A 16340-nucleotide genomic window follows, 5' to 3' on the forward strand; every position below is an offset into this window, starting at 1 on the left:
ATGTTTATAAAGCAGAGTTATTTCCTGCTTTTATTTATTGACATTCAGAAGTAGGATTTTGGTTTAGACTCTAACTTTAAAATGAACATGACTAATGTGTTATTTTATGCTAACCATGGGTGATGAAGTGATTGATTTCATATTCTCTGGGATAGCAGACAGCTCTCTTTTCTTAACTGTCTAGGACCTGCCATTGAGCTTGAAAAAGTAAAACCAGAATCAATTGAGCCTGAACCTGAGGTACAGAAGACCTTCAGTGAGGAAGCAAATACATCAACGTACTATCCTGCCCCTGTTCCAGTAATGGACAAGTATATTCTCGAGAATGGAAAGGTATTTTAAATTAAATATAGCATGAATAATTTGTAAATGTCCATCAGGTGATTTTCTTGTGGAATTTTCATGATCTTTGGGGTTTTGCATGGTGGCAACTTATACAAAGTTCCTCAGTTTTCATAAAGGTATGCTAATATGCTGAGGAAAATTATGAAATTACACAAATATGAACAGCATAGAAAATTATCTTCAGTGATGAGAACATTGAGTGCTGTGCAACACAAGGAATATAACTATTAAATATACATGCACAAGTAAATTGGCATAGTCCTCAACTGGTGACATACAAAAATCCACCAAATATAGACCAAAGTCAGTAACCCACATTATAAAGCTTCATTAGTCTGTTTAACAGAAATACTTTTTCCTAGAAGGCCTTTAATGTTTTTAATGTGCTGTAGTCATATTGCAGAGAAAATTCCCTGTTTTGGTTGAATTGGAGTCCAGTAGATAATTATGAACCCTGGAATGAAAATAAGCTCCCTTGAATCTGGTAGGAGCATTGCCACTGAATTGAGCTGATGTAGTGCTACTTTTATAAAGTTGGTGAAATACCATCTAGCTACAGTTTGCCAGAACCTGACTGGTAGTTTTCAGACTTCAGCACGTTTAACACATTGTCCGCTCATCTACCGAGGCCTGCTTTTATAGCTCTTGTCATTATCATTAAATGAACATTATATTTCTTTTACAAAACTGTGTCCTTCAGAATTGCCTATGCAGATCCTGTTTCTTAGGATATGTATGCATTTGGTGCCATAATCTGAGAAACTTCAAGGAGGAAATGTCCATTTCAGTTTTGGCATACAGTGGAATTACTGATGGCATAGCATCAAATACTGCATTTTCAGATCTGTGTTATAAGAGTGACTGCACAAGGGTCTGTCATTCTTGAAGATGAATTCGACATAATTGTTGAGGACAAAATGTATGTGAAAAATAGTATAATCTTAGCAGTTTGACAGGTATTTGGTTCAGATAGCTTTTCTTGCCTAAGACATTTAACATGTCACTTGCTTGTATATTTTGTGTATATTTGTGCAATGAAAGCTTAGCATATATTGCTGTGAGAGTTTTGTTTACCTGCTTTTTTTTCCACTTAAGGTCTGTGGGATAGGGCACGTACTTTAGTATTTGGATGCAGCTTTTCCTGCACCTTTATTTCACCTGTCAGCTTCTTGGCACTTCTGTTGCTTAAGTTTTCTTTGTCTTTACAGATATTAATATCTCTAAGTTTCTTGTTGTAATTTGGGTTTTTGTTTGCCTACTTACTGAGGCTTCAGCCAGCTCAGATGCCAGAAATGTGAACTCATAATGTTTTTAGAGTGTTGGAGGGTTGTTTTTTTCAGTTTTCCTTATTTATGCCTTTTTTTCATTATTCCTTTATTGACATACTAGAGTAGTTGAAATACTTTTTTAGAAATCTGCCCTTTGTGGCATTGGATTTGATCTTAGTAGGATTCTTTCAAAGCAGATAAATCTCTCCCCTCCAGAGGGAGAACAGAGTTACTGAAAAAGAGCCTATGGCATTCATCTAAAGAAAGGAAAAGAAAAGAAAAAAAAAAAAAGAGAAAAAAAGAGTTCATCTTCTGAGGCACATGTTAGCACAGTTACAGTGGTGAGCAGTGCTTTGAATTTGCTGTTGTTTCTGTTGCATTGTGCTTGAAGGTTGATCCTGCAGTTGCTGAAATTGGGGGTAAAGTTCCCATTGATTTCATCAAGCCAAGGGTCTGGCCCATGGGGCACTTCTTCCAGCAAGAAGGAAATGGCTTCTGAATCTGGAGTACAGTAAGCTTCCCATAGCTTTGGGGGTAATAGGAAACAGTACCGAGCCTGTTTTACAGAGAGGTAAACTGAGACATGGACAGATTAAATTCCTTGCCGTAACAGTGCTAGAAATAGAAAAAGGGAGACATAAGATTGCTGTGGCTGTGGCTGTCTGTCATGTAGTTGCTGTTACCATAGGTGTTTCGTACCAGTAATAACCTTTTTTAATAAATGATGCATGTTCAGAGAAGAGATGAACTGTCTGAAACATAAATATTAAAAATAGTTGTTGTAACTTGTTGTTTTCTTTTAAGTAACTTCAAACTAATGAATAACGTAGTAGCTTAAGAGACTAACAATCTTTAGCAAAGACAAACTAATTTTGGCAGAAGGGAATCAGATTTTTGATCAAATACAGCAGTCTCTTCAACTAATGTACTACAGACATCGAAAATTTGTCATGTCACAACATTCCTGATCTTAGTTACTTTTAAGTAACTTATACTAATTTTTACAGATAACTTTTCTAAGATCAAAACAACTGAATTAAAACTGTAATGTGATTGTTTTCTGAGCGCAGACTGCTCACTGATCGAAGTTGTCTTGCAAAATATGTAGAGAGCACCAAATTAGTATGAATTTTTTTAAAGCCATCATGAAGAGTCTTGACAACAGAAAAGGAAAGAAAAAAAGGGGTGTTCATGTTGTGGTTATTACTAGTTCCATTTCTGTCCATTATGAAATCTAAATACCATGCAGACTTGTGAAAAGCTGCTTAGAATCCCTTTAGCGTAGAATATTCTGCAGGAGAGGCAGCTTGTTTTATGGTTTTATGCTTTGAGGAAGTTAGACTTTTCATTTGTTTTTTATAACATAGCTGGTAGCCAAACCATTCATATTTTTCTATTTAAGTTTTTAAACAACTACTTGCTTTTGAAGGATGCTGTCGTAATAAAAAATTTCTTCGGGTTATAGCCCTCATTAATAATTAAAGCAGGTTTCCATTTAAAGGAGAAGTGGTATTTGGTTGAATACAGGCAGTAAAATTATGGGTATATAAAATTTTACAGTAGCTTTGACCAATTTTCATTGCGTTTAATGGGACTTATGTGAAACTGTTCAGATCTGTATGGGTAGCAGGCACAGTTTATGTAACGCCACATGAAAGGAGTAAAACAGGAAAAACCAAGATATCGTTTTGCCATAGAATTTTGTTCATGGGATTTTTTTTTTTAAATTGTGAGGAGGCAGTAAGTTTTCATTAAAGTGTTAGTGTTACAGAAGGAACATCCATTTGATCAGATTTTTCTGAAACCTAAATTTTGGATATAACAATAGATGCATATTTTATCAGTGATTAGAATAGCTAGGTCACGCATTAGTTTGTTATGGATGATGAGCAAGTGTGGGTCCAACCGAATGAAGTTCATCACCAGGTGAACAGAGCTTTCTGCGTGCAGAGGTAGTTCAGCTGTCTGCACTGTACTCCAGGAATTAGGAGCAGAGACATGCAAGGTACAAAGTATTCTCCACAGTTCCACACAGGGCCAGCGCTTGCATCCTGGTTGCACTCATGTCAGACCCGTGCTGATTACTAGTGGAGTTATTTTCCTTGCTGTTGCTTGACAGTGTCCTGGTTATTAGGACTGTCAGCTCAACGTACATAGTGGCAGCCTAAGGATGGTACTTGGATTCTCATCCTGCATTCATCTTCAGTCTGGAGCGCTGGGAGTCTTGGGGTGGAGATATGGTGTAGCTCTGTGGGAGTCAACCCAGCATAGTCAATGCTGAGCAAGACTGATAAGCACAACTAGATTTGAGCAGCTTCCTTTTGGAGACTCTACAATGGCTTCACACTGCATTTTTCCCAAACCCATATTATCCTGCTTTACTTTTCAGTGAAATACTTCTACCCCTCATTGTCTGGTCAGTGGAAAGTTTATGATGCAGCAATGGGCCATTGCCTTACCACAAAACAGTTTTCACCTGGATAGATTGATTGTACGTGATAGGCAAACTTCATGATAGAATTGAAGTTTTACAAAGCTTCCAAACTCTCTTGGCTTATATTGAAATTGGAGCTCTCAAAATCCCTTCTCCCTTTCTAGTTACTTTAAACAATCAGGCTGAATTTTGCCAGCAGGTACAGGATACAATTTAGGAGGTATTTCCCTCTCTACTGCCTCCGAAATATGCTTTGGGTAAAGTCTGTTTCAGCCAAAGGGAAGCTTTCGTATTAAAAACAACATTTCATCTTGCTCCTGAATTAGGCTGGTGCAACTGCTTGTTTTATATGCTGTGCATACCTTTATAATACTGGATGTGTTTACTGTTTCCTTCTTCTATCTCTGTTCCTGACCATAGTCTTTCAGGAGGTAGGCTGTGCGGTGGGGGGAAAGCAGAGAGTAAGAAGAACTGATTACTAAAAGGAACTACATTATATAAGAGGTTGACTCAAACTCCCTGACCCACAAAGTTGGAGAAGTTTCAGAATTAGGCAAAATGGATTTGTTCAGCCCTAATTACTGTTATTATAGTACCTAATATTAATGTTCCTACAGCACTTGGATACTGTTGTGTGCTACATACCATAGATAAGTTGTTATTATTACTACCTTCTAGGTCCATCTTGGCAGTGGAATTTGGGTAGATGAGGAGAAATGGCACCAGCTGCAAGTAACACAAGGAGATTCAAAGTATACAAAAAATCTAGCGGTTATGATTTGGGGAACAGATGTTCTCAAGAACAGAAGTGTCACAGGAGTTGCAACCAAAAAAAAGAAAGATGCCGTTCCCAAGCCACCTCTCTCACCTCACAAATTAAGCATTGTCAGAGGTAGGTTATTTGAAAACTTTTGCTTCCTGCTTTGGAGTTTAACCATTAATCACTGAGTTGAAAGATGCTTCTTTTCAGCTCATATAAAATTAACTGATTAAAAACTGTAATTCAGATTGCTATTGCATTGTGAAGCGCATACGTATCTAGGAAAAGTAAAACACATTGCAATAGCCGTGCACAGTGCAGGCCTTCACAGCTGAAGAGTTGTACATTGACTTCAGTAAGGTTCAAGAAGATCATGACTTTAAACCACTTGCAGGACAGGACTCTGAGCCTGGAGAACAACACGTTGTTCTGGAATTCATTTATAACATTATGATTTTTTTTAAATGCATATATTCCTTTTAACAAGCCTGAGAGTAGCTTTACCACATCCTTTCATCCAGAATATAACCAACCCTGGCATGAGGCACAGAAGCCATTATAGCTGTGACTATAAAAATACGCATACCTTCAGAGGCAAGAAAGAATAGTTTTACCCATTTAAATGGAGAAAATGGAAATAGTAAAAATTAATTGTTGCACTTGAATTGGAATTTGAACAGGAAGTGTAAATCGCTGACCTATCTGGCAGGAAAAATTGGAATGACACTTTCAGTAACTGCAAGCCTGAGTCCATGTATGTAGTACTTTGAGAGAGAGAAGGCCTTCTCCTTTATTTAAAATGAATAGTGAATTTCAGTCCCCTTGTATCATCATGCTTGTGTTTTGCATTCATTTCTGTCTCTCTTGGTATTTCAGGCTTCTTTTTAAGTCAGAACTGAGTTGGTTCCTCATGGAATACATACTGAAATTGGATTTTTGGGTTTTGTGTCCATACTAAATTGCAGTAGGGCTGAAATAAATCTCCCTTTTTGTTTGAGCTTCATTATTCTGCATTTCCTGTTCTTAGTTGCTATGTGCTCTTCACTATGAACTCTTTTAAGAGCTGTTGTAATTTGCCTTGCAAGTACCACGTTTTGGAAGTAAGAAATATGATTCCTCTATGAGAGAGTGTGTGTGTGTGTGTATCTGTGTCTGTGTTGTGTGGGGAAAAGTTGGAAACTGATCTTCATACTGTCATCTATCTTAGTTTGTAAGAAATGAGTAAAAGACTTGGGTTTTTTTTTTACTAATCTGCTTCAAGAATATAGGTGAAAGTGCAAGCTGTTCCATGCTGATTTTCTAGTTCTGGCTTGGACCTTTTGGTACGGTCCTAACGCATGTAGCAAAGTAATGATGTACTGGCCATGTAAGGACTCCACTCTGTGGCTGTGGCTACCCTTCCTAATGGGAAACAGAATTGGTTACCCAGATGTGCATTTACAAGCATGCAGTAAAAAGGGGTTATTTTTCACTGGCCTGTTGCAAAGAGCTTTCTGGTTTCCCTGCTGGAGGCTGATGCTGCTCAGCGCTGCTGGTGAGGTTGCTTATGTGAGAATTTCCTCTTCTGCTTCAGTCAGGACTACTCTGTGTTGCTTGAACCATTTGAATGATAGTTTTCTTCTAACACCCCTTGCTTTGACTACAGTGAGTTTGGGAGTATGCTCCAACAGGTACGAGGTGAGAGGCAGATGGGGCCTTTCCCTTTCTTTTCTTCCATACCTTTACATTCGCCAGCAATTCAGCTCTTCCTTATTTCCTCGTTTTTCTGTGTTTTCTGTTATAGTTCTGCTTCCAGCCTCAACCCTCATTTGAATTCCACTGTTCCACACCCTGGTTTTCCATGTTCCTCTTTCCAGTGTTTCTTTCACCTTGTCTTTGACTCCCTTTTTGTTAGACTCAAGACTGTACAATCTCCTCTTGAACTAGTTAAACTGCATGGCCAGTATTTTAGGTGGTGGCAGACAGGCTTCCTGTATCAGTGGTGCTGGGTAGCACATAACCATGATTTTCCACATCGTTGTGTCCTTTGTGTTTGCGTCAATGTTAGCAGGTCTTGCCCTGTCATGCCAGCAGTGTTTCCTGGAAAGCTGGAAGTGATCAAATAAGAAATTGCTATGGAGAAGAAAATAAAAAGTCAGTAGCAAGTGGACAAATAGTGAAATGCGAGGAAGTTAGAGTTTATGTAGCTAATAATTTGGATCAGGCATCGCAGAAAAAGTAAAGCTCCTTGTTAGTCTTTGAGGTCTACTTGAATCTTTGGTCCAGTCAGAAGTAGGAAGGGATATCTGTACAATTCTCTAAAGCCAAAAGAGAAAGAAGCAGCAGAACCCCCAAATCACTCTTTGGAGCCCATAAGCCAGCATCCTTATGTGACTGCTAAACTACTATTTCTGCAGCCCCTCATAGAAATGGAAGAGATGGAAGAGGAAAAGCTCTGATGATCATGGAACTGTATGGGTCACACTGACTTTAAGAATTACAGCTGATGAATTATTTCCATCAAGTGATTCTTTGCTTGGCGTTGTGGCTAAACTAATAATATAGCCTGTCTTCTACTGGAAGTTCATCTTACTAGGTTTATCTGCCGCAACCTGGGAGTATTCCTGAGACTGTTGTAGTACAAGCTTATGTCCTACAAACACACTGGGTTTCTTCAGGTTCTCACTGATGTGCTTCCTCTTAAGTGTTGTATTTCAAATCATAGTTAAGTGATGATCAGCATTTCAGCTATCAGGCTGCATGCTGATTAATATTATTTATTTCATATTCAGTACATCTTTCAACATAAAATTCACGTTGTTTTTGATGTTCTCATCATTCTGTGTACACAGACTAAATTATTTAAAATAGATTTTTGAATGACAGCATTAGTTGTTAATGTGTCTGATATCTCTAACTTCTTAAAAATCCCTACTGTGTAGTATGTAATAAAGAAATTATAAAAAGTGTGATGCATGAGCACTGTTATAAACCTTGTTAATGTAAAATAACCTTTTATAAAACTTCTGAGAGGTTTCAAAATGAACTATAAAGCATGCATAGTAGTTAATTTTCATAACTTTTTAATATGATGTGTTAGAAATGTTGTAAACCATGTTAATTAAGTGATAATCTCTATGGCTTTTTGTATATGAAGCAATAAACGGCTACTGGAATAGATTACTAGGCAAAGCAGAACAGAGTTTGTTTAACCAATCTGGGAAGCCTACGCAACAAAATACATTCTTCTGGTTATGAAAACAAAAAACCCAAAACCTGCCTGTCACTAAGGAGTCGGGTGTGTTGCACCACCTCTGATTTCAGTAACCTCTGCAGGATTCTGGCACTGAACTACCAATTCTGTGAAGCAGAATTCTCTCAACTTTCATTGCCTCATTGCTTTTGCAGTTATTACTATTGCTTGCTTTTTGTATTCCAGTTAAGTTCACAAAGTGTATTGACCAAACATGCAAGAAGATGGCTCTTGCCCTGAATAATCCACTAATAAAAGCGAAATATGCCCAGGGACAGCGTGTCCGATAAAGATGCAGACATTAATGTATATTGAACAAATTTAAAAAATAAAATAAATCGGTTAATGTCTTTTCCTACTGGTTACTGCTTCTCTTCCTAACCATTATCGTTTACTTACTGTCTTGAAGGTGTGAAGGTAGGAGTGACTCACAGGGAACTGTAGGTAACAACAGTTCTTTCTCGTGAGACTGTTCACCTGGGAAAAACTCCTAAATCTGCTGTGGAGATACGGACAAATACAAGAGTTAGGCAGGCAAGACTGACATTGTAAAAGGTTGGATTTAGCCTTGTTTCTGTATAGAAATCCTATTAATGGTGTCACAGCATGACTGGAACTTGGTCATGCCAAAGATTCAAGCCTGGTGAAAAATCTTGACTTTAACAAGATAGCCAGTGAATCAATGAAAGCTTCTGTTGTCTTGCAACAAATATACACAATGCTTACGAAGTGCTGTCTCTTGAGTAGTTAGCCCAACACAGGGCTATATTCTTTTCTGAAAATATCCTAATGGCTCTTTCCTTTTTTTTTTTTCTCCCCAGAATGTTTGTATGATAGAATAGCACAAGAAACTGTGGATGAAACTGAAATTGCACAGAGACTCTCCAAAGTCAACAAGTACATCTGTGAAAAAATCATGGATATCAATAAATCATGTAAAAATGAAGAAAGGAGGGAAAGTGCAAAGTACAATTTGCAATAAATTTTGGATTTTTAATAAAGTCTTAGTGTTTTACTTAAGTGTTGTTTTTTGATTTGTGTGGCATTTTTGCTGATGGGAGAAGCTGACTTGAAGCATTACTCTCCTTCTATAACTGATTCATTTTTTGAGCGGTTCTGTCATAAACCTTTCTATGGTGTAACCTGCTTTTAAATAATGTAAGATATATTGTAAGTCCACTCACAATGAAACCGTGAATTTTCCAAGGTTTTTCCAGTGAGTTGCAGTATGTTACCTGCAGTTCTGTATAGAGGTTGTAATTCTGCGAACACCAACCCATTTTGCTTACATTTTGTTTTACTGGAGTTAGTGGATCTAGACTGCAGTAAACATCTGCTTAAAGGAAGAACTGTACAAAATCCACTTTGCTATTGAAAAGGGTTTTATTGTATTTTACAAAGTGTTTTTCTGAACTGAAATTTTAATCGTTTGTTTTTATAAATCTTTGTTTCGATCTCTAACAATATATTTGGTCAAAAACATACAGAGAACGCTTCTTTTTCACTTATTATCTTGTAGATAGATCACCATTGCCATCAGAGTTTAAAAAAACCCAAACAACAAATAATCCAAAGCTGTAAGTTGTAAAATCATGATAATTTATTTAAAAAAAAAATAAATCTAAAAGCAGTTCTTTTTCAGGCACCAAGGCACTTCTCAGATTTCTGGTTATGATACAAAACTCTTCAGAATGTCCATATTACTGTTCTTGAAACACTATATTTTTAGTGTATTTATATTTTCAAATGATTTAAAGATTGCCACACTATGGCAAGATTATGTATAATAGAAAATTTAGTACTGTTTTGTCTGAGTCCATAGTTTTAACAATGGACACTTTCAGCACAAATTTAAATTAAAAATAAAAGTAATTTTCTACATTGAAGTTAGACTTGCGCTGCAATGTTTAAGGGATAATTTGTTGTCTGCATTATACCTTATTGTCTGTAAGTGAAAGAAAAAGACCTGAAGTCTTGTTTCACAAAGGATTTTGAGAATAAGGTTTGTAGAGATAATTTAGGGCCTGGACTGATCAATTTTGAGGATTTGTTATATTCATGATTTTGGCTCACCTTCCATTTACTTGACGCACGCAGACGTGATTATCTACCTTTCGGGCTGTCTGTTCCTGAGTGTCAGCATTTGTTTCTTTTTGCCACTGCAATTCTGCTTCCTGTAGTTTTGAAAGACTTACCATTTCTTATCATCTTCCTGTAGCACTGGTATACTCTTAACGTTAAGTAGACTGTAGAAAATTTGGAAAGGAGCAATACAAGGATTCTCTAAAGGGCTGGGGTGGGTGGAAGAAAGAGGGGAAGGGTGATGGGGGGAGGGTGTGTGTGCAAGAACTGCAGTGCCTGTTTTGGGAGAGATGGAGAAAAACACCATGTTGTCTCTCCCTGTACACCACACGTGCTTGAATGATGTCCTAATTCAGGGCATGAGTATTTGTTTTATGCTTCCTAAAGTGCAATTTCATGATTGGCTGGTGCCAATCTAAGTATGCTGTGCTGCCAAACAGGTACGCCCCACTTTTGTGGCTCATGTCCCTGCATTCCTGTCCCGTCCCTTAAACTGGCACTTGTGTTCACGCGGATGTGTCAGATCTCCCTGTTTTCCAAGGTTCATTTCATAAGAGCTGGTGCCAATAGGATGGAGCCAGGGAGCATTCATAGCAAGGGACGGGAAGAGGCGGAGTGTCTTTTTACGGTGTCTTATGTCTGCCCTGAAATTGCATTTAACAGTCTAGCTTGTCTCCTGTTAATCTCAAAGTGTTCTTAGGTAGTGTTTAATGAAGTGCATAAATGTTTATGCTTCCTAATTTGGGATGCTAAATAGCAAATTAGTGTTTATAATGTCAGTGCATGTATCCTTTTATTAATTAAAGAACAAAATAGAGATAACATTGAAGAAACACTTAAACAGCAAGTTCCCACGTTTCAAGCAGACTTGTGAATGTACAATTTTTTTTAAGTGATACTAGGGCAATCCACTAGTTTTGGGGAAAATGTCCATAATTTCTTCAGTCTTCTATGTCTTTGGTGCTAATGTGTTTTCATTGTAACAGATTCTTTAATGAGAAGATCATGCTGCTCTTCTTAGAAGATAAGCCTATTTGAGACAGCATTTTATGAAACCTGGGAAAAGCAGATTAGAATTTAATTAGAGTTAGGACTCCAGCCTGGCCCCAAAAATCAGAGATTCTAAGTCTCCACCAGCATCGTCTTTCTAAGGCTTCTCCTTGAGACACTTGTCCTATCAGATGTGAATGCTGCATACTGCTGAAGAACTTAAATGTTCTCTTTGGGGAAGGTACCTTGGAAGCCTTCATTCGTTTCTTCCTGGAGTTTCTATCAGCCCAACAGACAGATTTTTGCGGAGTTCAACAAGAGTATTTGAGTGGCACAAAAGGGTTCAGTTCCCTTTGAAGTGTAGCATTGGGGGGGAGCCGATACTGTGTCCTTTGGACTGGGCAACTGCCATTTGATATGTCACCTGAAGCTGTGTTGAGTTATGGTAAAGGAATAGGTCATATTAAAGGCAATGTTTCTCTTCATTGTATTATAACTTGAACTAAATCTTTGGATTTCTGGAAATAAGTTTTTGCTAATAATAAGCCTCTTTTGCACACTGTAGTTGTAAGGCAATGTGCAGAGGGCTCTGCAGTGGTTAACAGGTGTGCAGGAATAGCATCTTTACACTTACATTCAGTCATTATTCTTGTCTTTTCCCTCCCCATGAACCTCTGTGAAAACTAGAAGTTTTTCCCAGCGTGTCCGTTTCACATAGGGAAATAGGCTACAGTTGTTGTGTGTTCCAGCATTACCCAAGAAAAATACAAACTTTAATGGGGTGTGCGTTTCTGCATTGCAATACTGATGTATGAATTAACTGCGAATTTCATTTCACTTTGTTATACTGAATTTATGGCCAGTGCCGTTCTCGTTGGTACATTAATTCTTCCATATTTGTGCCTGCCTGTACATAGTTTTGCTTTGTTCATAATGCATCTGCCATGAATCTACCATAGGAGACTTTATGCGAAAATAGCACCTACTAACTTTTTCCTGCTCTAGCTTAACTTCATACCTGTACATCATGTGAAATGGGAGAGAATTCTGACATAAAATGGAGTAGGTTTTATTACACCCTGTAATACCCCTCCCTCATTAGTCATTCTAAGGTTTGTGCTGTGCTGTTACTTCATACTGTTAACCTGGATTTGTAAGTATCAGAAAAACACAGATATAAGAGAAACTGAATTTTCATCCTGAGATCAATGCATACTGTTTACTACTTTTTTTTATCAAAGAAGGGAGAAGATATTACTGTTATATGAATAATCTGATCCTTTGTTGCCACACATTGCTGCTGTAATTTGTGATATTCATGACCTGATCCATATTAAAGTGCCTCTGGCACACTTGCAAGAAAGCAAGATTAGAGTTAACAAAAAGGGCTTTATTTTCTATTAATGATTTTATAAGGGAAATGAGCTATTATATTAAAGGTAAGAATCCTACCAGAGATTTTAATACCTGAGTCAAGATGTCTAGCGACTCAATTAAAAAAAGACGGCTAGTATTTGTTAGGAAAAAAAAAAAAATTGTTAGGTTCTGTTGTTACAGAACAGGTTTGGATTTAGTGATGCTTTATAGAGATGGGAGATTTATTTTTTTTAATACAGCCAGAGTAAAATACTTATTTAGTCATGTCAAAGTTGAACTGTAAGTAGAAGGAATTTAAGGTTGCATTTGGTTAGTTATTGAGCATGACTGTCAAGAGAAGGTACAATCTTCCTGTGGGAGGTCACTTCTTTGCACTGTATCTTTGATCTTGTATCTGACAGATTACAACAGTGGTGCTTTGTTGTCTTAAGCATAGATTATTGTCCTCTTGGAAGTTTTAAGTAGCAATAAATTGAACTTTTTTGGATTTAGTGAAATTGTAAAGATAATTCAACTTTATACTTCCAGAATCTGTAGACTTTTGAAAAATAAAGCTAAGTGCGGGTCATTGTTAAAATAATACTATTTTGATGCAAAACCTCAAAGGAGTGAGAATGTTCTGAATTGGGAACATTCTGTATTAGCTGTAGCCTCACTGTGCGTTAGCTGCATTCCTAACTCGAGAAACCCAGATTTGGTGGGTTTCTGAAAGTGAAAGCAAGGTTGTGTCAAGTGGAGCTGTACTGAGGATTATTTCAATATTCCATCTTGGTGTGAGAATGACTATTTTTCACAAAGATACAAAGATGAAACTTGGGCTTCTTCAGAATGAGGTGGTAGTTTTCTCAGTATTCTTGAAAATATTTGTCGTTCTGTGCATGCCTTCCATCTCGGATTGATGAAGTCATAACATCGATTGCTTAGACTTTATTGGTGTCATTTTTTTCATCGTAACAGTGTGGAACTGTGAAGTGATTCATACAACACTGAGGCAATAAAAATGTTATGAAGTGCAATCATTGCATGTTTCATGCTCGGTAGCTAATTTTTAATTTCACCATCTTGGACACTTTTTCATCCCCTTGGGCTTCCTAAAGAGGAAAGGAGAATCATTTGGACTTGGAGAAGAGGAACAGTGATTCATAAAGGAATTAATTTACTTGGCTGTTCATTTACTTTACTTTTGCAATTATTTCTGCTATTTATGTTTGAACAATAACTTTCATTCTGTGCATCAGATACCCGCTTGTTCAGTCCTGCAGCGAAATCAGTCCTGTGGTTGTGACATCATTTGTTTACCATAAAGAGGAAAATACGTCACCTGTGACATCAAAAGTTACATGTGTCAGGGTCAGAACAGAGGTGAAAGTGAGTGTGGGGGGAGAGGAAGAAGCTGAGCCTGAAGGATTTTTTTCTGTGCTGCCTTCTGACTAGAAAAACTCTTCTACAAAGGAAATTATTTCCTCCACATTTAGCAGAATAGCAACTTTATGTTCCTTGTTTATTGATGGTAAAACCTTAACGGAACTAAACTCTTTATTAGTATATGCGTTTAATGCATCAGGCTATCTACTTTCATATTAAATTTTAGTCTTTAGTGATTTGAAATTCAAGAGTCACTGAAAAGTTACTGAGCACCCAAGAGAGGAGTAGGCTGAGGGTGACTTAGCAATTGTTACAGTATGATAAAAGCTAGAAGTCCTGTGAAATATGATAAGAAATTATACTTGTTGGTGTGTGTGTATCCTTTATAGTTAGCATGGGCTTTCATGCTTTTAGAATGGAGAAAGATGTAGGTTTCATGAGATAGGCTGATTATTGGAAGAATTGGCTGTGAACACCCTTTGGTGTTCACCCCACTGAATGTGAAGGACGTACTGGGACAGCAGTAGAGGGAACGTGTCTTGATAGTGCCATATCACACTGGTACTAGCCCCTTCCACATGAGACTCAGATGAATGAAAAAGCTTACATAGGAGAGTGTGGTATTCTTTCTTTCATACTCAAATATATCTTTAAAGTCTTCACAAATGTTTGTGTAAATCTTATTGAATTGGAGTTTAGTTTTTTAAAAAATAATGTATTTTCACGTGTTTTCCATTTTTCTTGTATTAGCAGAGTACAAGTTTTATGGAAGACATCTTTCTCCATGTTTAAGTTGGGATATTAGCCCACTGATACTTGAAACTAGTCCATTTGGACATTTTGCATCTGTGAGCCAGATGCACCATGGTCTTCCCTTTCCATATGGAGTCCTCTGCAGGATTTATGGAGGCACCTTTAGAGACTGGTTCTCAAAACAAGCAAGATTGGAGGTGAATGGGGCAAAGCATCTGTCTCCAAGTTAACCTTCTATGTTTCCGTTCCTTGAAGAGTCTTAGATCATGAAAACCTAAAACTCCTGAAAGTAGCATTTTACATTTTTTTCCTGAACTGTATATTAAAATGCTTTGACACTTGCTGGTTTCTTTGCATTTGCAAGGTCACTTTCATCCTTCCAGGACCAATGTGCACTGTAAGTTCTGCATTTCACTGTACATCCTTGCAGGAATAAGCAATTCACAGTGTAGAATTTGGGTCTAAGCAGGGGTAAAGGTGGTGATGTAGCATCACCTCTGCTTTGGAGCACAGTGCAAGGAACCACCCTCCTTTTTAGGATAGGGCAGGACAACGTAGAGTGTTGTCTTTTCTTTAAGTATGGTCCCCTAAAGGCAACAAAGGTTGTTTATTGCCACATGGGTAAACATGCGCAGCTTCCACTCTGTGGCTCTCCTAAACTTAAAAAGTAACTGAGATCCCCTCAGCAGCAACCAAATAATGGAGGAGGACCTGATGTCTGACGGTACAGGAAGCCTAGGAACAGGTTGTGGAGGGGTCATGTAGGCCTTTTCACCTTCCCACAGAGAATTAACACATGCGATTTAAATGAAATCAGTAGCCAAACAGCAAAATCTCAAGCAGTTTGACTGGCATTTAAGGTTTCAATCAGTGAGAAATTCTATTAATTAAAAAAGTCCAATCACTCTTACGCGCCAAGAATTTAACAAGTAGAATAATCAGCGTTTTGTTCTGCAGCCAGGGACCTCTAGCGCACTCACACAGCTGTATGTTTACAAATGTACCATTATTCTGTATCAATCTGTCTATGCCACGTAGATCCACAAATTGATAATTTTCCTGGTGTTAGCCAGCCCTGTCTGTTTTCCTGGTATTCCTTGTTGCCTTTTTCATTTCTGTTCCTTCTGCAAGTGGGAGGCAGTCTTCTGTGTTTGCCTTAAAGGTAAGGAGACAGAAGCGTTTCACAATTCCTGCCTTGCAAGTTGTCAGCAGGGTTCTGAAGTGAAATACCTGCTTGTTATTCTTGGAGATAAGTGACACAGAGCTAGAGCATTTCCTTAGGAGATCTGGTAGTACTGCTGTCACCGTAAGGCAGACTTTGCAGTTCAGGGACTTCACACAGCAGCATTTTCTCTTTTTTTCTTGCTGCGCCAAAGCATAGATTGTGGCAAAGAAAATTTTACTCTTATATGAAGGTCTTGAAGTGGTGAAATGGAATAAGTAGATTTTTCAGCACTATCTCTTAAAAATATTCATTTCTCAAAACAGAGTATCCCCTGCTTTTTCAGAGACTCAGTGGCCTGGAAGTTTCCCACCTAATTGCAGTGCCTAGGTTTGGATTGTCATTTCCTTTGGATGAGCAATGGAAAACATTAGGCACTTTGACAGATTATACGGATTTATGACTTTAAATTGCCTTCTGGGACTACCTTTTTCCATTTACTGTATAAAAAACAGACACCTGTTGGTCTTAAGAAGAAAGAGATATTTCAAAATTCTGTGATCTAAGTACGG

At 37.7% G+C, this 16340-nt stretch overlaps 1 protein-coding gene across 4 annotated transcripts in view; it reads left to right on the forward strand.

Moving 5' to 3' along the window:
* BEND5 (BEN domain containing 5) overlaps window positions 1-16340 on the forward strand; it is a 970982-nt gene that overhangs the window by 600735 nt on the left and 353907 nt on the right. For 3 of the 4 annotated variants that reach the window (XM_074876089.1, XM_074876088.1, XM_074876090.1), the window contains 3 exons: window positions 185-333; window positions 4726-4939; window positions 8861-9059. The exons of the other annotated variant lie outside the window; for it this stretch is intronic. In XM_074876089.1, the coding sequence (XP_074732190.1) occupies window positions 185-333; window positions 4726-4939; window positions 8861-9021 (524 nt within the window). In that variant the 3' untranslated portion in view covers window positions 9022-9059. Of the gene's footprint in view, window positions 1-184; window positions 334-4725; window positions 4940-8860; window positions 9060-16340 lie in introns of those variants that run through there. 4 annotated transcript variants of the gene reach the window in all.

This window comes from Strix uralensis, chromosome 8 (assembly GCF_047716275.1).
Source record: "Strix uralensis isolate ZFMK-TIS-50842 chromosome 8, bStrUra1, whole genome shotgun sequence".
NCBI classification, from domain to species: Eukaryota; Metazoa; Chordata; class Aves; order Strigiformes; family Strigidae; genus Strix; species Strix uralensis.